Source organism: Pantherophis guttatus, chromosome 1, assembly GCF_059756535.1.
Source record: "Pantherophis guttatus breed Tessera chromosome 1, ASM5975653v1, whole genome shotgun sequence".
Taxonomy (NCBI): Eukaryota; Metazoa; Chordata; class Lepidosauria; order Squamata; family Colubridae; genus Pantherophis; species Pantherophis guttatus.
The window spans coordinates 69924416-69948203 of record NC_142063.1 but is presented as its reverse complement, the minus strand read 5'-3'; the positions used below and the strand labels follow the sequence as shown (position 1 = coordinate 69948203).

The 23788-nt window shown below is 35.7% G+C and overlaps 1 protein-coding gene across 1 annotated transcript in view; it reads left to right on the top strand.

Annotated features, from left to right (window-relative positions):
- LOC117665639 (cytosolic phospholipase A2 zeta) overlaps positions 1 to 23788 on the top strand; it is a 35382-nt gene that overhangs the window by 5990 nt on the left and 5604 nt on the right. The window contains exons 4-18 of the mRNA XM_034417776.2: positions 5 to 130; positions 1963 to 2003; positions 3199 to 3241; positions 4057 to 4123; positions 5786 to 5955; positions 6037 to 6150; positions 6488 to 6525; positions 8075 to 8210; positions 8408 to 8544; positions 10410 to 10632; positions 11387 to 11501; positions 11844 to 11981; positions 13400 to 13507; positions 20843 to 21037; positions 21341 to 21507. Coding sequence (XP_034273667.2) covers positions 5 to 130; positions 1963 to 2003; positions 3199 to 3241; positions 4057 to 4123; positions 5786 to 5955; positions 6037 to 6150; positions 6488 to 6525; positions 8075 to 8210; positions 8408 to 8544; positions 10410 to 10632; positions 11387 to 11501; positions 11844 to 11981; positions 13400 to 13507; positions 20843 to 21037; positions 21341 to 21507 — 1818 coding nt within the window. The remainder of the gene's footprint in view (positions 1 to 4; positions 131 to 1962; positions 2004 to 3198; positions 3242 to 4056; positions 4124 to 5785; positions 5956 to 6036; positions 6151 to 6487; positions 6526 to 8074; positions 8211 to 8407; positions 8545 to 10409; positions 10633 to 11386; positions 11502 to 11843; positions 11982 to 13399; positions 13508 to 20842; positions 21038 to 21340; positions 21508 to 23788) is intronic.

The following is a 23788-nucleotide window of genomic DNA, read 5'->3' as shown; positions in this document are numbered from 1 at the left end:
TTAGAACACTCTTGAACTGACTCTGTTTGATGAAGATGTTCTTATAAGTGATGAGCTTACTTCCGTCGTGTTTGATGTTACAGGGATTCAGGTCGGCCATTCACTGAAAAACACTTTCAAGCTAAAAGAGGTTAGGGTTTTTTTTGTTGCTCAGTGCATTAAAAAGTCAGGTTTAAACTTGATTTTGCTTCTGAATACTTAACATTGGCCATGACTAATGAATATTTTAATCATCACATTAGCTGTCTTCCTCCTGTTGCAGGGAGAAATTTATAGCTGAATAATATAATTTTTTAATGAGTTTTGATGCTTGGAGGACCAAATGGGATCCCTCAATTTGGATGTTCATTTGCACTATTTGGAAATTATGGAGCCCTGCCTACAATTTTTTCCCCTAAACTCTCTATTATTGGTAGCTTTTGGGTTGACTTAATTTTCAAGGAATGTAAAACTGGAAACAACATCTTCTTTACTATGTGAAGTTTATTTGCACTTTTTATTAACTTTGCAATTGATATTGCATAATATATTTGGCAGACAAATGAAACTTCTGCTAGAATTTTTTTTACTGAAACCTTATTTTATCAAATTTATTTTAATGTTTGGATCAGAGCAGCCTGTGAAAATTATGCAAATATATTCAGAATTATATCTAGTTCTTTAGTCCAATGTATTATTATTATTATTGTTGTTGTTGTTGTTGTTGTTGTTAATCTTTGGTGAGATTCACAGCCTTTGAGGCTGGTTAATAGCTCAGCAGCTCGAGTCCTAACCAAGGGCCTAGGAACTGTTAAGGTATCGTCGGAGGATGTAAGCTGTTCCGAGTAGGGTGGTTTTTTTGTAGAGTCAAAATGTTCAAGTCCGGTAAATTTAGAATTTCTAAATAGCGAGGTAGCCCTTTGGGTATTGCTATCCATGTTTTGCTGGCTCAGACTGATAGTAAGCTTCCATAATAGAGGTGTTTTCTTCCCTAGTCCAGATTTTTCACTTTTTGGGTTTTTCTTCCAGTAGCTTGTTAGCTCCATGCCCTGGTTGCCTAGCATAGGGAGCTGAGCCCTGTAACTCATTTTGCGTAGAATGCCCAGGAGCCATAGCATCCAACGGAACCCTTGTTAATCCGGGCGACGGTTCAGCAGGCATAAATTTCATTTTTTTCGTATTCACCATGTTTGAATGGGTTGTGGAGCAAATTTTGTCTAGCTCTTCACCTAAGGTCTGTCTGATATGGTTGCACCTGTTCAGCATAGCCCTTAGGATCACTAGAGCACGCAAGCCCCTCCACCACGACAAGGTAGAGCTCCTCGGAGGGGTTATTATTATTATTATTATTATTATTATTATTATTATTATTATTTACTTTAGTCATTAAACATGAAACTCAGTCAACTGAACATTCAAAAATGCATCACAAATACCATTGACTGGTGCTAATGGTTGATACAGGTTGCTGCCAGCATCCTAGGTATCAACCAAGTACCTTCTTAAGATGTACGATGTTCCAAGTAGCGCAGTTTTTTGCAGTTCTGCTGGTGTTATTGTAGGAAGCTGCAATTTGTTGATGTGTCTTGTAAAATTATTATTATTATTATTATTATTATTATTATTATTATTATTATTATTATTATTTAAACATGAAACTCAGTCAACTGAACATTTAAAAATATGTCACAAATATGATTGACTGGTGCTAATGGTTGATATGGGTTTCTGCCAGCGTCCTAAGTATCAACCAAGTATCTTCTTAAAATATACAATGTTCCAAGTAGCACAATTTTTTGCAGTTCCAGTGGTGTTATTGCAGGAAGCTGCAATTTCTTGATGTGTTTTGTAAAATTCTTGGACATGGTACCAAGTGCCCCGATGACAATGGGCATCACTGTTACATGTTTCATCCATAATATCATCATCATCATCATCATCATTATTATTTAGTATATTAATATAATATCTATTTATCTCCAGGATAAGGAAGAATTGGATGTAGAATTTTTTATGGAGAAAAGGTAAGGACTGTTGTATTTTCTAGTCATGCAGTCTAGGGTTCTAAATTGGGAAGTGCTCTAATAAATTCATTTATGCCTTGCATCTAAAAGATTAATAGGACTAATTAATTTTGAGGTTTTTCAAGTCTCCTGTGGTTCCCCTCCCTCCTGAAAGGTTTTTAAGCACACAACCTTTATAAAATAGAATTGTGAAGTGATGCCACACTTGTAAACGAAAAGACAGATGTGTTACTTTATTGGATAGAAACAGTTTTTGTGCAGAAGAAGCTCCTGATATCAAATCAAAGTACCTTGTTGAAATAAATTGGCTTTATTTTGATCTTTGCCAAAACAGATTGGTGAAGCAAATCCTGACTGATCTGTACAGGCTTAATTAAAAAAAAAAATCAGTGTTTGCAAAGGAAAACTATAGGACACAAATGCTTATTAACAATACCATGATGTTGCCTGCGCATATAAAACTTTGTGAAAAGGATGAAGAAAAAATTACAGTTCTTTCCTCTTCAGAAGCAAAAATAAGCAGGATCTTAATTGCTTGTAAATGGCATAGGATTGCTATTGAGACATGTGAGTCTCCCCCCCCACCCCATGTTATTTTTTCTGGAGGAGAAATAAATAGATGATTGATCCATTCATAGAAAATAATCTTAAGGTGTCATTTCTGCTGATCCTCAATATGCAGTATTTGCAATTTTTTTTAAAAAAAATGTTAATGGCAAAATATCTGTAGGAAATTAAAGACTATAATTTTGGATTACAGTGTCTCTCATGTATTCTGGCTGGGACTTAATGGAGTTATCATTCATGGGAAACAACTATCATAATCTTAAGCAGTGGTGGGATTCAATTTTTTTTTACTACTGGTTCTGTAGGCGTGGCATGGCTTGGTGGGCAGGGGAAGGATACTGTAAAATCTCCATTTCCTCCCCCACTCCAGGGGAAGGATACTGCAAAATCCCCATTTCCTCCAGATCAGCTGGGATTTGGGAGGCAGAGAATAGAAGGGGGCAGGGCCAGCCAGAGGTGGTGTTTACCGGTTCTCCAAACTACTCAAAATTTCCACTACCGGTTCTCCAGAACTGGTCAGAACCTGCTGAATACCACCTCTGATATAAATTAAAGAGCTCAAAAAGTAACAGAATAATTCATGTAAAATATTTTCTTGCTGTTCATGGTAATACTTTTATATTCATAGTTCTGATCCTCCTGGTGAAATTATCACAAATGGGGTCCTGGTGGTAAGTCTCTAATAAATTGGAGTAGTGTCTACTTTATAATTATCATTTATTGTGGCATTATAAAGTTAGGGCTTGTAGTCTTGACAGTAGAATATTTCTCAAATTCAAAGCATTCTTCATCTGCTGCAGCTATTAAAATCTTTTGTCAAGCACTCTGAAATGTATAAAACTCATAGTAAGGGTATTTATTGTCATCAACAAAGGAAAACCTGTAATTTTAATAAAGTATAACAGAATAGTAAATTGATTACAAAAATCCTCTCCAGTTCTTTTATATCTCCACATAACCTCTTCTAGATTGATTTGTCTGTTCTGTAAAACTTCTGTGCTAATTTTTTTAAAAAAACCTTTGGGACATGATTTATTTGAATAGTCAGTTCTCTTAGAATGGCATCCTCATTAAGCTTCTCAACAGACTCAACTGCCACAAAACATAAGATGAAAACCATTGCTCTATAAATGAATTTTCCAAGTAACTGAATTATATTTCATACAGACACAGAGGTAAATATCCTTTTCACTGAAGTGAATGTTATTTTAGTAGGCTTTTTCCAAATGGAAAACTTTGCATTGTGTTACCTGTGCCTGATAGCTATTTTTTTTTGAAGTGCAAAAAACATGAGAACAGTAAACATTATTTCCAGTGATCTTTAAATATAATTAATTAGCTAGCCAATGGAAAAACACACTTACTTTACATTCCCAAACATGACAATTCAAACTATTTTTTCTGCATTAATTATTCTAGAACTTAGTCGAATGGAGATCCAGTTTCCAAAACCAATATTCATTCCTAATTATTTCTTTCCACATAGGCTTATCCTTGCCTTTACTTGCAAGGGAGAATTAACAATGATCAAAATACAAAGATGAGAGAACAAGGTAGGTCTGTTTTGTTATATTTTTTTCTTTCCTCATAATTTTCTGATAAATAATTCATTATTCTGCTTGTATCTAGGAACTCAGTGAATTAATACAGGTGCAGGACTTTAAATGAAGGGAAATTCAAGTGTGGTGATTCTAAAAAAGAACAGTGGAATCAGATCAAATGAAGTATAATTTTATTGGTTACGTGGAGTTTTCTCAGACTAAAAGAAAGCAGAGGTGTGAATGAATGAAAATTAGAAGTATGCGTAAGAAAGAGAAAACAACTTGTGCTCAGTTAGTTTTGAGGATATGTGAAATTTTCTTTTGAATCAAAGTTATGTTTGTTTCAATGGGCTTCTTCTGCTTATATGTATGATGTAACTGGGCAAGTCTGGATGAATTTCTTCCCTAAAATTTCCATCATGTTGCTTCTCCCCCAATCTGTAAGATAGAGATGATTTTATTTTTCTATTTTACTTTGCATGGATGTGTGGTCTTCTTTGAGAATTTATTTTCCTTTCCAGTTGATGTATTCCCTCCGGTCCACCATTTAGGAATTAATGAAATGCTATATAAACATGGAAGAGAGATGTTAATCCATTTATTTGAGAGAAAACCTTAAAATTTACAAGTGTGATATTCTATTTTTTCTTGATTATAATATTCTTAGACAGAAAAGTTAGTTAACAGAATTAGCTTCTAGCTTTAATTGAATTTAAATGATATTTCTTTATTTCAAACACAATGAACATTTTAATTCATAAGTCGTCAGTTATGTATTTTATGAATTAATGTTCTGTATAATGTAACAGAATGCCTCAGGAAGCCTTTCTCAATCTTTTTATCCTGAAGGAATATTATTTGAAATAATATTCAGGTTGCAGGGAACCCTGAATAGAAATTGCAAAAAAATATATATGAATACTTCATAGTACAATTTACTTCTTAACCTACTGTAGAATGTAAAAAATATTTTACAACTAGAAAAACAGCAAAGTGGCAGGCCAACAGCCAAGTTGTGTCTTGTAAAAATTCCCAATGTTGTGAGTGCTAACATTGCACAGTATGTAAAGTTTAAAAAAATGGGTTTTTTTCAGCAATTACAGTCTCATAAAACTCCTAGCCACCTCTTGTTGAATCCCAGCTGAAAATGCTGCCTCAGGTAATAGCACACCTATTCCACTTTTAGTGGAAACATTTAAACCAAACCGAGATGTGTCAGGGATGCATATTAATTAATGTAGACATAGGGCAGAATGTTTGACTAAATGATCTCCAAGGTCATTTTCCACTCATACATCTATGATTCTATGATCAACTAAGCAGAGATTAAGATCAGTTATACAATATACAATAACAGTGTGCCATTTTGCTCTTCCTTCTTTGGATTCCCTCCTGTTTATAGTCTATCCTTGTGGTGGAATCCCAGGAGAGAGGGATTGCATTTAGATTGAGAGAGTTTGGTTGAGAGAAAGAGGGCAAGATATCTCCTCCCTAAATGTTTTTAGAGTATATCTTTAATGATGCAAGTAGTTGCTTTAGTTTGGCAAGATTTATGTCTATAAATGGGGGACAATAAAGAAAACTACTCAAAAGAAATGTTGCATGTCTTTCTTGTTTTTGGAGTCTGACAATCCTGTTTCCCCCCTCAATTCTAAATTCTTACTGTCATTTCAGAAAGCAGTCAGTTCAGGCTTTCACTTCCTGGATCTTATGAGAAACGGTTAAGTGAGCCATGCAAGCCAAACTCCGATCAGTCCTGTGGGATCCCACTTGTCTTTCACATAGGCAAACAGATGTGCTCAGAATTGAGTGTGGAGCTGGAAAGAACTATTACAGTCCTTCAGGTGAGGAACAGACTGCACATTCAGTTTTTAGGATGCTTACAAATATGCTTTCCATATGAAATATGCTGTCTCTGTTTTCAGGATGGAGTGAGTCCTGAATTGGAAGAACACAGTACTGTTCTTGGATCAGGGACTATTCCACTGAATTTTTTACCTCTGGGAAAGGAAGTTGATATAACCGTACCACTTGGAAAGGTAACATTTTTTCTATTATAATATATTTCATAGATTCCACCACCTGGATAGCAATTCATTCATTTATCCATTTATCAAATTTATATGACTTCGTTACTTAACCAATATATTCTGGATGGTGAACAGGAAAAAAGACACAGTGAACAGACAAAAATCAATATTTTTTTTTTTTTAAAAATATCTAACATCATAAAGCACACATAAGTCTATTGTCATTCTGGCCCCAGACCCTGGGGAAAAGCTAGGTCAACAAAACCTTTTGTAAAATTAATTACTGAATCAGTGGGGTTCCCCCCCCCTTGTAACCTCTTTCAGAATCTCTTGTCTTTTCTTTTAGGGACTAAGTGTGGATCTAAAAGTGAAAGCTGAAGAAATGTGAGTGAATCATTCTTTGCAGATGGGTGCTGGCTTGTACTTACAAACTTTCCTTGGACATTTCTTTGACTTCATTTTCAATTTTTTTGGGGGGGAATTACAGCTGTAAATCAAAGAAAAGTTGCTAGGAGCCAAGCAACCTTTACATTTAAATTATTATTATTAATATATATATGCATTTGTATTTAACTGAACACTAAAAATTTTGCAACAAAATTTCCCAATGTCACTTCTTTGCTTGTCAGGTAGATTTTTTGATAGATCAATAGATAGATCAATAGACAAATATTTATTTATTTATTTATTTATTTATTTATTTATTTATTTATTTATTTATTTATTTATTAGTTCGATTTATATGCTGCCCTTTTCCAGAGACTCAGGGCGGCTTACAATGCATTAAGCAATAACCTTCATACTTTTGTATATACCTGCTTAGTAGGGCTTTCGGACCCCCAAGCGGTGTTCTTTTTTATACAAAGTCAGCTTATTGCCCCCACAATCCGGGTCCTCATTTCACCTACCTCGGAAGGATGGAAGGCTGAGTCAACCTTGAGCCTGGTGAGATTTGAACTTGCAGTAATTGCAGGCAGCTGGCAGCTAAGTGCTACTTAACAGCACTTTAGTCCACTGTGCCACCAAGGCGCTTTCTCCCTCTTTTCATTCTCTCTCTTTCTGATGTCCCATGTATATGCTTTTCACTTTGTTTTTTTCTGCCTTTTGAACATGGTCATGATTTAGTTTTAGGATTTTTAAACAAGACCTTTGGGCTTTTTGGCTTCTGATAATCCACAAAGTGGGATTTCCCATTTTGTTACTTACATGTATTTTTGCTGCTTAAGAATCTTATCCAAAATGAAATCTTATTTCTAATAGTTTTGTTCATGATTCAGTCCAGTGGTGAAATCCAAATTTTTTTACTACCCATTCTGTGGGCCTGGCTTGGTGGGCGTGGTGTGGCTTGGTGGGTGTGGCAGGGGAAAGATACTACAAAATCTCCATTCCCTCCCCACTCCAGGGGAAGGATATTGCAAAATCTCCATTCCCACCCCACTCTGGGACCAGCCAGAGGTAGTATTTGCCGGTTCTCCGAACTACTCAAACCTTCCGCTACCAGTTCTCCGAACTGCTCAAAATTTCAGCTACCGGTTCTCCAGAACCTGTCAGAACCTGCTGGATTTCACCCCTGATTCAGTCCCAAATAATTAAAGTTAGAATGATACACTGTAACACATTGCGATAGTTACTGTTAACTTGGAGTATTTGTTACTGTTGTTCTTTTATTAATAAACTAAAAAAGTTAATATGATTTCATTTGGTCTGACACAATAGAGGATTGGAGTATATAAAGTCAGACTATTGCTTGATTCAGTTCACTATTGTCTATCAGCTGGATTTAGGAACAGAGATCTTTATTTATAACTTTCCCATTTCCTGAATTGAGAAATAATTGAGAGATCTTTCTCCAGTGTTACTGCATGGAGTATAAAACTTTTAAAATAGACATTCTCATTTCATTGCCTCTTTTTACCACTACTCTCTAAACTAGCACCAAGGATCTTGATGTCCGTCTTGGTTTTGATCTTTGTAAAGAAGAGCGAGAATTTTTGGAAAAAAGAAAGAAAATCGTATCTAAGGGACTAAACAGCATACTCAAATTGGGAGAGGACCTCAGTAACAATGAGGTATGTCACTTAATCAGAATTAGTGAAATATGTATACTGATTTATTATTAGATACAGTTTAAGTGAGACACTAGCTCTCAAAAATACTACCTTTTGTAAAAGTTCTTCAAAGATCTATCATACTATATTAATAAGAGGTGCATTCATTGAGTTTTACATAATAATTTGAGCTTTCTCCCCTCTCCTTTTTTCTTAAGGTACCTGTTGTAGCAGTCCTGGGATCTGGGGGAGGGGTAAGAGCACTGTCATCATTTTATGGAAGTTTGCTTGGTCTTCAGCAGCTAAATCTTCTGGATTCTATTACATATCTTTCTGGAATTTCTGGTTCTACATGGTATGTATCTATGGTAGGTATTTCGTATATTGAAACTATAATAACAACATATTGTTTTGATCTTTGGAGCATTTGCTAAAATCATGTTTCAACCTACTGCTTGAACAAGTACATAATTAGCCCAAAACTTAGATTCTTACAATAATAATATTCCTTTTCTTGTCTGACAATTGTTTAGATATGCTCTTTTGGACTGCACAATTCTGTGCCTTTATATGCACCATCTGCCTTTCCTTGGGTGTGGAAAAGTTATTAATTTTCTTTGTTTTTATGTTTGTAACCCTATGAGATCTTTTGAAAAAGCAGATTTTTCAAAATTTGGTTATCTTCCAATGATTCTCCTATATTTATTTTCTCATTTTGGAGGCCAATGGTATGACAGATAATATGATGCCCATATTTATCATGTCAGATGGCATGACTGGGACAGCCCATAAATGGTATGAATCAGGGATGGGGAATTAATTTTCCCAAAGGGCCACATGAGAATCTGTGACTGATTTAGAGGACTGCTGCTCTGCCCCACCCCCACCCTCCGGTGCTGCTGCCCTGCTGCTGCTGTCACCTCTTACATATTTTGTATGTTATGAATATATCACAAATATAATATAAGTTATGAATATAGAGGGCTGGTAATACAACCATAGTTAGCCTTTTCATGAACTCACTGAGAAAGTTGCTGGAACGTGTGTTCTCCTGATAAAGAAAGATACTGAGTGTGTGTATGAATGATTTATTGTTGGTGATACCAGGTAGAACATCAGTAGGCATAGGAATATAGCGGATTGCACTTTTCATGGAGTCATGGAACAGGGAGTAAGAATGTGAAGTTCCTGACAAGACAGGGGCAATATGTACCATGCACATGGATTCAGAGTACACAAGCTGAGTATAAAGAGAAAACTGGAATAAACTCAGACCCCTGAAGTTCGAGATGACTCTTGTTGGAGCAGGGGATGCTCTGAGTCTGCTTCTCAGCCTACTCTAACACAGCCTGATCACCTGTATTGAGAGTGTATGTGAGTATTGAGTGTGAATGTGTAGCCTAGTTGGGCAACAATATTTAACATCAAGTTGAGTAGCCTTGTTGAACACAGTAACCTGAATAGCCTTGTGGAGCCTTCTTGGAACTGTTGAAAGACATCCTCTATCTCCAGTCCACAACAAAATCTTCAACAAGAAGGCTCCACAGCCATTTGAACTACTCAGGTGACCCCGACAACACAAATAGGCCTCCAGGTGGCCTCAACAACGCTCTAAAGAATGCAAATGACCAGCTGTCTGCAAGGAGTATAAATCCTTCCATTCCCCACCATCCAGTCAGAGCTGAAGATGGATGAGAAGCGAAATGTCTTCAAAGAAAAAACAGAAAGTCCAGTTGCCTCTTGAAAAAGCACCTTTGGGACAATAAGACATGGGGATTTTTTCCCCTTCTTATGAGAAATTTTGGACTTGGGAAACAGGTTTTCAGTTACACTTAAATCATTTTCCTGCACTGTTTCAGAGTGTACCCATCTAATACTAAAGATCCAAATAAAAATAACAACAACAAAAAAATCACCCCTTAATGTCAATCAGACCTGGCAGGGACATTGTATAGTAAAAATGGAGTCACAGATATTTTTCAGAAGCTCAGTAGTAAACAAAGCAAATATAGGTATACCAACAAAAAGTTAAAATAGTTGTCTGGATTAATTTTATTTCCTCTTAAGAATCTTAGGAGTAGCCTTTCAGCTTGGACATTACTCTTCAGGAATTTTTGTTTTTTTAAAAGGCATTTGTATCTCTCCAGGATTTCTATTTTTATCTATTAAATAGCTAAGCTCAATGTTGTTGTATTGAATTTGTCATCAAACTTTTTGTAGGTGTTTATCAGTATTGTATCAGGACCACGAATGGTCACAGAAGGATCTCAAGCATCCAATCAGCAATGCCCAGGATAAAATATCCAGCAGTAAAGTAGCAGCTTTTTCCTCAGAGCATATGAAGTACTATTTCCAGGAACTGAATGCTATGGAAAATGCTGGGCGGAAGGTATCTTTCACCGATCTGTGGGGCCTTATTATTGAGTACTTCCTGCAACAGAAGGTGAGACTTATAAATTTGGAATCTTTATTATTTACCTTCTTAGAAGCCTTAGTGTTTTAAATTCCTTCAGATTTGTTCCTGCTTGAACCATACTAATACTCTTTTCTCCTTGAAATCCTAAAACAAACAGAGATTCTAGTAATTGCTTATTTTAAAAACACTAATCTCAAGTATCAGTCCAATTCTGAATTGAATGTTTAGATGATTGAAGGCAGGATATAGAACATGAATAGGGGGAAAAAACAGCTTTTGCCTTGGACTGTGTTTCTTTTTTTGAGGCAAGACTTGGTCTCTACATGCCCAAAGAGGATAGAACAAGACAGATGGAACAAGGCTTCCTCTTTGAGCACTGCCTGTTGAAAAGCTGCAGATTTTCATTAAACACATTTTGCTGCTTTACTTATAAATGTAGAGAATATTGCAAAGCCACTGCTAACTCTCCAGACACTTTTTCGGTCTAAAGGAATATTAATAGAGAACTGTGGCTTTCTATCTAAATCCAAACAAGTGCTCACCATTAGTTGAGAAGAGTCCTGTGCAGAGGCACTATTATGAGCAATAAATCACTTTAATTGGACCTTCATGTCTGGACCTGATCTTTTATGCCTGACAATAGCCATCTAATCAGTAGGAACATATTGGGTGTAACTTGTTCTCTTATTGAGAATGTAGGTGTCTAATATGTATGCATAAGGCATGAGCTCTAACTTCACTGCAAAAATGATATATCATGTGATTCATTTCTTTTGTTTAGGAAGACCAGTCAAAATTGTCTGATCAGCAGGAAGCGGTGAAATATGGGCAGAATCCCTACCCAATCTACGCAGCTGTAAATGTGAGGCCCAATATTCGTGGTGATGACTTTGCAGGTATAATAAGGCAGGTGTATTTCTTTCTTATAAAATCTGGGGCAGATTTTATCTTCTAGGACAGAGCTGTCAAACGCACGGCCCGTGGGCCCGATGCGTCATGTGCTGGCCACTCCCATGCCCGGTTTAGTGAAGGGGGAAAAAGTCACGATACGTCATGTGACGCTGCTATGATGACGCGAGTTTGACACCCCTGTTCTAGGATGTCTTTAGAATTAGCAGTTTTGTAGCAGCTGCACAATATTGCAAAGTGGCCCTGCTATATAATTTTTATTTTTGGCTTGAATGGGAACATGATGATTTTGCTTAATGTTTTCAGTATGCTGGTGTTTTTCTTTTTAGAGTGGTGTGAGTTCACACCATATGAAGTTGGATTCCGCAAATATGGTGCTTTTATTCGAACAGAAGATTTTGATAGTGAGTTTTTCATGGGACGGCTGATTAAGAAGCATCCTGAGCCCAGGATCTGCTATTTGCAGGGTACGTATTTCAGAGTTTACTGTACTTAATCCAAAGGCAAATATATTCATAAAGCTTTCTTATAAAGCTTTACTTCTAGCTCAGAGGAGTTTTATTGAATAACTTTTTCCAGGATTAGATCAAACTTCAAATTGAAAAAAAAAACCTTTGCAGATCATATTGTCAATGATACAGATTTACTTGCTATTAAACTTATTTTATTATGGGCATTGTAACAAAGAATCCTCTGACAATATGGTCTTATCTGCATATCTGATGATATTATATTGTATGTTGATCTTTTATAGGTGGGTGAATTCATGATTCTTTTTGAGAGTTGGCAGGAAGTGTCTCTTCTAGCTCTATAATTGAAAGATTAACGTTCTGTGAGGCTTAGCCTTAGAAATACTTATCAATATATCTAGCATATCCTTGGCCAATTGACATTCTGTATCCCTTCTTCATTTATCCCTAAATGATATTTTTTAGTCTTGAGCTAGGTTCATACACAGCATTAAGTCATGATGTGGTTTATTTTATTTCATCTTATAAATAAGCCATAGTTAAAATAAACCATGGGTTAGTATAGTGTGTGGAAACTAGCATGATATTAAAATCTGAAGGCTGAACTCATTTTAACTATAGCCTCTGAATACTTTTAGCACTTCACCAGCTATTATAAATGATCCTTCATCACCCTGCTAAATTTAAACAAACTAGAAATCATTTTTCACATTTCCACATTGTTTTATAACAGCACAATAGCCACATGTTTCTAATGGCCAGAATAGCAAATAGATGCTATGTTTGAGAATAAAAACAATTTGTTTGAAGCAGAAGTTTCATCTCAAGCACTAGTGAAACTTGCACAAAGTATTTCTTATTTGATTTTAAAACTGTCCTTTATTAAAGAAAATAAAATCCAATATATGAAGCTGATGAGAGTTGTAATTCCAACATTTGGAGAATGAAATTGAGGAAGGGTTATAAAATTATACAGCTGTCAGGGGTAAACCTCAGATTGAAATTAATTTTTATATCACTTTTTTAAAGCTTGAATGTTTCACTGTTAATAATAATAGCTACTGGCAGACTTTTTGCTATCTCTTAATTGAAATAATACAGCATATTTTAGACAGAAAGTGTAATCTGTATTTATTTTTGAAGTGTAAACATGGTACACTAAGATACATAATCTTTTAAAGTAACCAAGCAGCTAGTTACATCCAGTGTCAGCCATTAAAAGTATCTTTACAGTCAATTACTGAAAGCACAATGTATTATAATCTTTTTGTTAGTTTATCTCTGTTCCTTTGAAATAACCTTGCATGCTAACTCTTGAAGCTACAGAAGGATATAGGATACATTAAATTAAAGTCTAGTTCACAGCACCACTTACAACATGCCTAGGTTCAAACACTGTTTTGTGTACTCTACAGGGATGTGGGGAAGTGCCTTTGCTGCTAGTTTGGACGATGTCTGTCTGAAGGTAGTTGGCTCAGGATTCAGCTTTCTGGAAACATTGGGAGATGTAATCAAAGTAATTGGTAAATAAGGCCAATTTACATACTAATTAATACTGTAATGCTAGATTTTATTTTTTGGTGTGTGAACTTTTTCATAACTATGACTTTGCCATGGACATGGGCTTATGTGAATGATCCAAGCAGAGTGGAGGCATATACCTATGAAATAGCTAGCCCTTCCTTTCTGTCAAGTAATCCAAATGGAACTTGCTCCCACCTAAGCAGTTCTGGGCTTATGATTTTGAGAAGAACAGAACTGCTGCTCTAAATAATTGCTCCCATGTTTGTTTTCTAACAATTGTTTGTTTATTTCTTATCCCACCTTTATTATTTTTATAAATAATTCAACATAATAATAACTTAAGAACATACCTAATACTCCTTCCTTCTCCTATTTACCTCACAACAATAACCCTGTGAGGTGAGTTGGGTTGAGCGACATTGACTGGCCCGAAGTTACCCAGCTGGTTTTCATGCCTAAGGCAGGACTATTGAGGAATTCACAGTCTCCTGAATTCTAGCCTGATGGCTTAATCACTAGATGAAACTGTTAATTTTGTTTCTCTTTATTTAATATAATTCTTGAAAAACGGCTCCTCCTTCTACCCTTTTACCTCTAAATCCCCACCCCCACCCATGCTACCCAATACACAGCTGAAAGCGGACATGTTCATTATTTATTCTTCACTATTTCTGAAGAGAAGTTTTCTTTCTTGAATTTTGGGTTATAATTTTGGGTCATGTTTTTCTCCCATTTTACCTCTCAGAGGACTTTTACTCCTTTTTTTTTTTTTTTTTTACAATTGGTCAAAGTGTGTATGTGTGTTGGGGGGAATGTTTAAAATTTGATTCCAACTCTTAAGCTGCTTGGGGAAAGGTATTGCCTACCTAAACCCAGAAATTGCTGATCCCTGCTTATGTGGATGACAATGGCAATAACAATAGCACTTAGCTTCACAGTATTTTACAGCCCTCTCTAAGCAGTTTATAGAATCAGCCTATTGCCCCCAACAATCTGGGTTCCCCATTTTACCAATCTTGGAAGGATGGAAGGCTGAGTCAATCTTGAGCCGGTCAGGATCAAACCCAGAAATTGCCGATCCCTACTTATGTGGATGATGCAGCTAAAATCCAGTTGTTGCAGTCCCTCATAAAAATCCTCATGTTAGTTCAGTATATATGTTGCTTTTCTATCAGCTTTCTCAGTACTACGAGGAATGTATCTTATTCAACAATAAGAATATATTGTTTTTTGTAACAATAAATACATGTGTTAATAATAAATTAATACATTTTAGTAAGATTGTTGCAATATTTTCAGGATCAGACTCAATAAGATCAACAAGAGTTAAAGATTTAACTATATATTCTTTTATTTACATTAGGCATTCTATATTCACTGAATATTCACAGATAGAAGCAAGGGAAATGGTGTAGGTAGCTCCTTATATATACAATGGGTGGAGCTATATGTGGGAGTGGTGAATTATGAATACATTAAGAAGTGAAGAATAAATTAACCCCTGATACCCTGTCTGTACACTATTTACACATTGGAGAATAAGGCATTTACATCTGACAAATCCCCCTCTAAATGCCGATTCGTTATACAACACCAGTTACATTCAGATTCAGGACAATACAAAACATACAACTTAGAGGTTAAGTATTTATGCTGTTTAGAAGGTAAAGGCTTCGTTAATATATCAGCTAATTGTTCTGAAGTGTCGCAATGCACTGCTTTAATAAATCCATCCTGAGATAATTGTCTTACATGTTTAAATTTTATATCTATATGTCTGGACCTTTGTCCAATGGCATCAGACCTAGATATTTCAATGGCTGCTTTATTGTCTTCATGCATAACAAAAGGCAGAGCAGGTTTTTTCCAGACATCTGAAATTAAATCATTAAACCATACAAGATTATTTGCGGCCTTGGATAAACAAACATATTCCGCTTCTGTTGTTGAAGTAGCCACTAGTTCTTGTTTACCAGTGTACCAGTAAACTGGACAGTCATTTAAGAGAAATACATAACCAGATGTGCTTTTTCTGCATGAGGTGTCTCCAGCCCAATCTGCATCTGCATAACACGTAAGCTTTGGTTCTTTAATATCATTAGGTTCTAACATTAAACAAAAGTCTAGTGTGCTTTTTAAATATTTTAAAATTCTTTTAACAGCTTCCCAGTGGTACATCGTTGGTTTGCTGACATGCCTGGATAATAAATTGAGTGGTAAAGCGATGTCCGGTCTAGTCCAATTAGATATGTAAAGGAGTGAACCTATGATTGATCTATAGAATGTATTGTCCTTGAACTCAGGAGAAGATTCATCAGAATTCCTTAGAAAGTCAGTTTGCATAGGGGTATCACAAGGTTTGGCATTGTTTAAGTTGCATTTATTTAAAAGATCTATGATCTTATCTCTCTGGGTAAGTTTGAATCCCCTTTTTGTTTTATTAATTTGGACACCAAGGTATTTGTTTACCTTGCCTAAAGATTTCAATGAGAAGTGTTCATTTAGTTTAGTTACAAAAGTTTCTCTTCTTTCTTTATGTTTTCCTATGTATAAAATGTCATCCACATAAATCAATACAAATTCAATATAATCATCACCCCTCTTGATAAAGAAACAATTATCAGCAGTGGTAGCGTTGAAGTCCATGGTCTTAAGTACTTTTACTAAACAATCATACCACCGTTTACCAGATTGTTTTAGCCCGTATAAACTCTTGTTTAACAACCAAGTCTCATTTCTGTTTGTGTATGGACTATGAGGTGCTCTCACGTATATTTCTTTATCTAATTTTGCGTGTAGGTACGCAGTCTGTATGTCATATTGGAATACATCTAGATTGAGTGCTGAAGCTACCACTAGAGCTGTTTTGACACTCTCTGTTCTTACAGTGGGGGAATACGTGTCAGTATAGTCCTCTGGATATTTCTGTGCATAACCCTGTGCAACCAATCTAGCTTTGTACAGAGTATTTCCTCCCTCTAAATTCTTAATTTTATATATCCATCTGGTACCAATAATTGTCTTATCTTTAGGCGCAGATGTAGGTGTAAATACATTTAGTCCTTGTAAACTTTCCATCTCTTTCTTCATTGCTAATTCCCATTTTTCTTTTTCTTCGTGAGGAAGTTTTAACACTTCCTCGTATGTATTGGGTGTTGTTAGTTCGCCATTCATGTGCATTACATAATCCTTGTATTTATTTGGCATTTGATTTCTGGTGTTTCTAATGATTTTCTCGGGTTTACTATCGTTATCATGCAAATATCTTGCTTCCTTTTTTGTTAGTGTATCTGTCTTTATTTTGAGTTGGCTATTTGTCCAAGTTTTGGTTTTGTTTTTATATTTGTTGATATTTTGTTTTTCTATAGTCCCTTTCTCATGAGATTTTGTATCTTCATGTTTATTTGGGAATATCTCATTAAGATGTAATTTAGACCAGTTAGCTTGTTCATGGAACACAGCTGTTCTGGAGACTATAAATTTGTTGTTACTATCAATGAATCTGTATCCTTTAGTGCCAGTCTCATATCCCATAAATCTGAGTCTCCTGGACACATTTTCTCCCTTTCTTCTTAATTGTTTAGGTATGTGTACGTCTGCTGTGACTCCAAATATATGCATGTGTGCTAATTTTGGTTTTCTATTATACATCACTTCATATGGTGTCTTATTTATAATGCTGGACCATGTTCTATTTTGTGTGTAATTTGAATAATGTAAGGCTTCTGACCAGAATTGTTTGCTTAAGCCAGCATCTTCCAATGTGCATCTAATCATGGTTTGTAATGTGGAATTTTTTCTCTCTGCAATCCCGTTTTGGAACGGAGAAAATGGACTAGATGTGTAATGTAACATTCCTTTGTCTTTTAACCATTGTGAGAATTCTTTAGACATGAATTCGCACCCTCTGTCTGTCATAATTTGTTTTATTTTGATGTTGTATTGTGTTTCTATGCGTTTGTAAAATTCTTTAAATTTTTGAAATGTTTCATCTTTGTGTTTTAGTGTGTAAACAAATCCATAGCGGCTATAATCGTCCACTATTGTCAGGAAGTAACGTTTCCTATAAGTGATTGATGGAGTTAATGGACCAACTAAGTCCATATGTACTAAATCAAAAATTTTGTTAGTTGATCTGGTAGATTTTCTTGGCCTGGGACTAGTTTTTAGTTTTGTAGATTTACATACTGAGCATTCCAGATAATTTTCACAATTCTTTATTTTAACACCTTCTGCGTGTTCAGTCATTTTTTGCACTACAGGAAAACTGGCATGTCCTAACTTCCTATGCAATATGTGAGCACACTCATCATGAATTGGTTTACCTATCTTTGGCTTCTTATCGTTGTGTGCATCTGTGTGATCATGAGATATTTTACATTCATCATTGTCACTGTTGCTAACGTTCTCATCATCTATTTCAATACAATCTTCCATATTTGAATCAATGTTATGTAACCATTTTTCTTTTGTTATTAGGTAAGGTAGTCCTCCTTTAGTCACCACAGTGCCTACATTTATTTTATTCTTTTCCAAAGTTGCCTTTCCTTTTGAAAAGACAATGTTAATGTCAGAATCTCTGCTTAGTTTTATGGCACTTAATATGTTATGAGGTATTTCAGGTATTAGTAATACCCCCTCTATTTTTCCTAAACCAGGCAAGGTTACATTTCCTCTACCTAATACTTGAACCTTTTCTTGGTTAGCAACCTTAATTACAAATTTATCTTCTGCAAAAGAAGACAATATACTTTTGTTATTAGTGGTGTGATTAGTTGCTCCAGAATCAATGAGCCAATTATTGTTCTCACTTTGTTGTGTGTTAGTGTTGTCTTGTTTATTTAATCCATTCAGTGAACCAGACTTTCTATCCTTTGAATTGTCTCTGCCCCCTCTATTCTCTCTGTGATTTGGTGGGCTCCTATATCTATGCCTTTCTATGGAAGGCTGTCTATAATCGTATTTGTTTCTGTATTCTGATCTATATCTTTCTTTTAAGAATTTTGGGCAATCTCTTCTATTGTGTTCCCTGGATCCACAATTATGACATTTAAATGTTCCACTATATTTTTCTTGGAAAGCTACTTTCCTATATGGTTTATGTTCTGTGTGATTGTTAGAACGATTCCTTCTAGAATTATCTTCTGTTATCAATTTGTTAGATAGACTTTCTATGGATAAATACCCTAGATTGATTGTGTCTAAATGTGACATAAAATTGTCCCATGATGGGTCAAGTGAGTTGATAATGACACTTTTCATTGTTTGGTCTGAAATCACTTCCCCCCTCAAATGCAGTTCAGCTCTTATTTTGTTCAAAGATATTAAATGTTCACTTATGGAAACCCCTGGTTTTATCCTAGATGAAAAGAAGTCTTTAGATATCCTTGTGGTGGTGGCTACACTGTCACTGTGAAACAAATTAAACATGCATTGAATAATTTCTGAAACAGTCAAATTTGGCTTAATGCTGTGATACATTGCAGGAGACACACTAGATATTATTAAGAAAAAAGCTCTATGGTGTAAGCAATCTATTTTTAGTGTCCAAGGTCTTTTTGGGGGACTAGTGATAAAAAACAGTAAGTTTTCCTTCATAAAGACAACCTGGAGCTGTTGATACCATTCTTGTAAATTAATGCCATCAACCCTTAGTTTTGGGAAGTCACTGGGTAAATTTCCGACATTATTGGGTCCATTACTTACAACCTGAGGTAGTCCGTGGTCTCGTAAATGCAGAAAATTGCAAAACGGCATGGGGATGCTCGCTACGAGTCTGCATGATCTCCTCTCCTGTTCATGTCTTCCCGGATCGTCAGCGTAGTTTCGCGCATGCGCGTTGCCCATTTCTTCTTCGGCGTCGTCGTGGAAGGTTCTCCTCATTGCGGCCCGCTCGCTCTGCTCCTCTTCAGATGAGTCGGTCTCTGGTTCGACTTTGGGGGTTCTGGCGACGGTGGCTGTTCTTCCTCTTCTATTGAAAGCGTTGGTGCTTGCTTCGGTCTGCGACGTAGGGCGGTATCGGCAGGGCTCTCTGGGTTCCGGCGTCAGCGTTCTAGTAGTCAGGATGGGAGCGGGCAGGTCTTGAGGCATTGGCTTGCTCGTTCGCTTTTTTAGTGTCTTTTTAGTAATTTTCAGTTTTGGCCCAAATGCAGCAAAGAGCGTTTTCATCGCTGATTTTATTTGGTGTTTTGTTGGATCTTCCTCGCTTTCTGGTTCTGATTCTTCTGAGGTGTTTGAATCTTCCTTTTCGTTTTCGTTGTCCGATAATATTTTTCGCGCCAGAAATTTTGAATTGAGATTGCTGATTGGCTCTTCTTCGTTCATCTTGGAGGCCGGTTGAAACCAAGATGGCCGCCATTCAAATTTTTGCGCGGGATCATCGTTTTTCTTCTTTGTAATGATTTTCTCCGCAGTCATATTACTCACTATTTTTGGATCTTTGGGTTTTTCATTGGTGATGTTTTTTTCTCTCGCTGCTCCGCTGTTCTTTAGCATATCTTGGAGGTTCGCGATGAGGCTTTCATCATTCTTCTGGCTTTTTAATAGTTTTAATATCTCTGACCTGAGTTCGTTATTTTCTATTTCGATTTCCTCCTGGTCATCAATTATTTCTTCGTCTTCAGTGGTGTATTCTTCGGATTCTCTCGAAATTGCATTCGTGGATTCGTTGATTATTTCTTGTTCCGTTTCCATTTCTTTGCTGTAGGCCCTGGTGTTGGGCCTATCTTTCTTAGACATTTTAAAGCTTTTTATTGAGTCAATTAACCATCCTCTGCTACCAGTTTGTTGCAATATTTTCAGGATCAGACTCAATAAGATCAACAAGAGTTAAAGATTTAACTATATATTCTTTTATTTACATTAGGCATTCTATATTCACTGAATATTCACAGATAGAAGCAAGGGAAATGGTGTAGGTAGCTCCTTATATATACAATGGGTGGAGCTATATGTGGGAGTGGTGAATTATGAATACATTAAGAAGTGAAGAATAAGTTAACCCCTGATACCCTGTCTGTACACTATTTACACATTGGAGAATAAGGCATTTACATCTGACAAAGATATTCAATAATATGGATTTTATATCCCAGAGTAGCCTTTAGCTTTGATTCTTCTTAGAATCAGATCTAAGCTTAGTGGATCTGCTAAACTTTCAAGTCCAGATGAGATCAGAAAATGATTTGCTCACCAAAATCAGTATAAAGGACCAAAAAATGAATCTAGTGTTCATAATAGTTGAAATACTTGATTAATTATTAATCTCTCATAGGGTAGATGCAATAAGTAGATTTGAACTGTTTAACCATATTTGGTATTGTCCGTGATTGCAGATGACAGTCGACGATCTCATTTCCGGGATCCTATGAGGTTGAAGACACGTCTGGTTATACCAGGTGGACCTTTACTACAGATTTTCCAGGACTTCTTCAAGTCTCGTGTAACTGCTGGTGAAACATTTAATTTCATGCAAGGTTTATACCTCCACAGAGATTATATCAGTCTCAAAAAGTTTGTTATCTCAAAAGGTAATTTTGGAAACCTCCATAGATTTGTGGTGTAAAAATTATGTTTTGGGTATATTTGTGTATAAATGGGAGGAAGAGAGCAATCTGAATAACACAAGGTTTTCAAATTAAATATGTAATACATGCACATTAGGCAAATCATCTTATTAATGAGATAATTAGATATAAAATTTAGCCAGTTACGCCATCCGAATATAAATAACTTTCATTCAGTTCCAAAATATTTTAGATTACATAGAAAGTTGTAGTTTTTGTCCCATTTCATTGATAAGACTGAAGTATATTGCTTTTTCTCCACTCCAGAAACACACTTAGATGCTTTTCCTAACATGTTGACTCCAATGGAAGACAATCTTTACTTAGTAGACGGTGGTTTTTCTATCAATTCTCCCTTTCCATTGCTAATTCAGCCAGAAAGAGATGTTGACGTGATTTTATCATTTAATTATTCTTGGGAAGCACCATTTGAGGTAAGATACACAACTACAAAAGGAATTTTTCTTTGCTCTGGTCTCTCTGTGAAATTTCCATCCATACCAAGGTGTTTCATCTCAAGGTCCAGCTTCCTTCAAGTTACTAATTTTACTTTATATGTATGTTAAGTTGTGTTAAAGTTAGTACATGTAGCCCTCGACTTACAACAGTCATTTAATGATTGTTCAAAGTTACAACAGCACTGAAAAAATGACTTATGACCATTTTTCACAGTTATGACCTCTCCAGAATCCTCATGATCATGTGATAAAAATTCAGATGCTTGGCAACTAGTTCATATTTATGACTGTTGCTGTATCCCAAGGTCATGTGATCACCTTTTGCAACCTTCTGACAAGCAGAGTCAACGGGGAAGCCAGATTCACTTAACAACCAAGTTACTAGCTTATCAACAGTGATTCATTTAACAATTGAGGCAAGAAAGGTTGTAAAATGGGCAAAATTCACAGCAAAAGTCTCATTTAACAACAGAAATTTTAAGCTCAGTTGTGGTCATGTCAAGGACTATGTATGTATGTGTGTGTATATATGTATTTTTCTCTCAGCCAGGTTTTTTTCCTACGTAAATCAAGATCTTTATACAGCCATAGTTCAGTGAAATCCCATTCACTAGTTTCTAGGCTTTATCAGACATCAAACCAGCATTTTGCTGTCTATTGGGAGACTAAATATATATATTTATTTATTGGATTTGTATGCCGCCCTTCTCCCGAAGGACTCAGGTTAAAAGACAAATTAAATCAGAATATCCAATAAATAAGGTTAAACGTGGGAATACAAATTAAAATTCAAGATTCAAGAATTTAAAAAGCTACAAAATCAGTTTAGAATCAACCCAGGCCCGCCCGTTGGAAGTGTGTGTGTGTGTGTGTGTAGGTCTTTGGTTATTCGGGTTTTCTCCCGCGTAATTTTACGCGGGAGAAAATCCGAATAACCAAAGACCTACATACAAACACCCGCGAAAACCTCAGAAAACATATATATATATATATATATTTTGTAGCTGGAGCTACAAAAAAACCTTGGCTACGTAGGGAAAACCTGGCTAGAAGAAAAACACACATAAACCCTACGAAGAAGTAAGAAAATTGATACTGTGCCTTTACAGGGAGGATATGGGTGTGGCCTACTGATGACAGCTAACGAGCTAGAAATGGATCTATTTAGGTCTCCCACCTAGCAGTTAGAGCTTGCTAGGTGTTAGAAAGGAAAAAAGCCCAGAACCGAGTAGATGTGATTCTACTGAGCTGGAGCTACAAAAAAACCTTGGCTACGTAGGGAAAACCTGGCTAGAAGAAAAACACTCATAAACCCTACGAAGAAGTAAGAAAATTGATACTGTGCCTTTACAGGGAGGATATGGGTGTGGCCTACTGATGACAGCTAACGAGCTAGAAATGGATCTATTTAGGTCTCCCACCTAACAGTTAGAGCTTGCTAGGTGTTAGAAAGGAAAAAAGCCCAGAACCGAGTAGATGTGATTCTACTGAGCTGGAGCTACAAAAAAACCTTGGCTACGTAGGGAAAACCTGGCTAGAAGAAAAAAAAAACATATATATATATATATATATATATAGATAGATAGATAGATAGATAGATAGATAGATATAAACTTTTTGAGTTGCACTTATTTTTTCAAAAAAATCTTAATTGAACACCGCAAGAAAAATATATAAATAGGAAAAAAAACCGCTATTTATAAGAGAAAAGAGTAGCATTAGGTGAATAAATCCAAGATATAAGGGTATCATTAAAGACATATTTTTCAGTATTTCATGGAGTGATTAAAAGTATATTATACTGGAGGGAAAGGATGAGTATTTTTATTGTTTTAAAAACCTGAAAATTACTATTAAACTGTAATCATAATACAAGTATCAGGAATAGTGGATGATAAATTACGTCCATTGTACTAATTTAATTTTTTAATAACAATATTTATAATATACTTTTAATTAATTTTCTAAATTAAGGAGTCTCATAAAACCAAGGTATTAAGACTTCTAGAGAGCAACCCAAATTTTGACTATGGTAGAAATCCATCTATTAAATGGCTTCCAACTTAAATTAAATTCTGTTAAGATGCAGAGGTATTCAAGACATTGAAGTCTAGTTCCACAATTTAGCCATTCTTCGTGCCCAGTAAGATGCATAAAGTATCTTTGTAGCACTGGACATGTACATAGCTGGTTCAGTATACTTTGTAGGAATATATGGTTTAATGAAATTTATTAAGAACATTGTAGATTTTAAAAA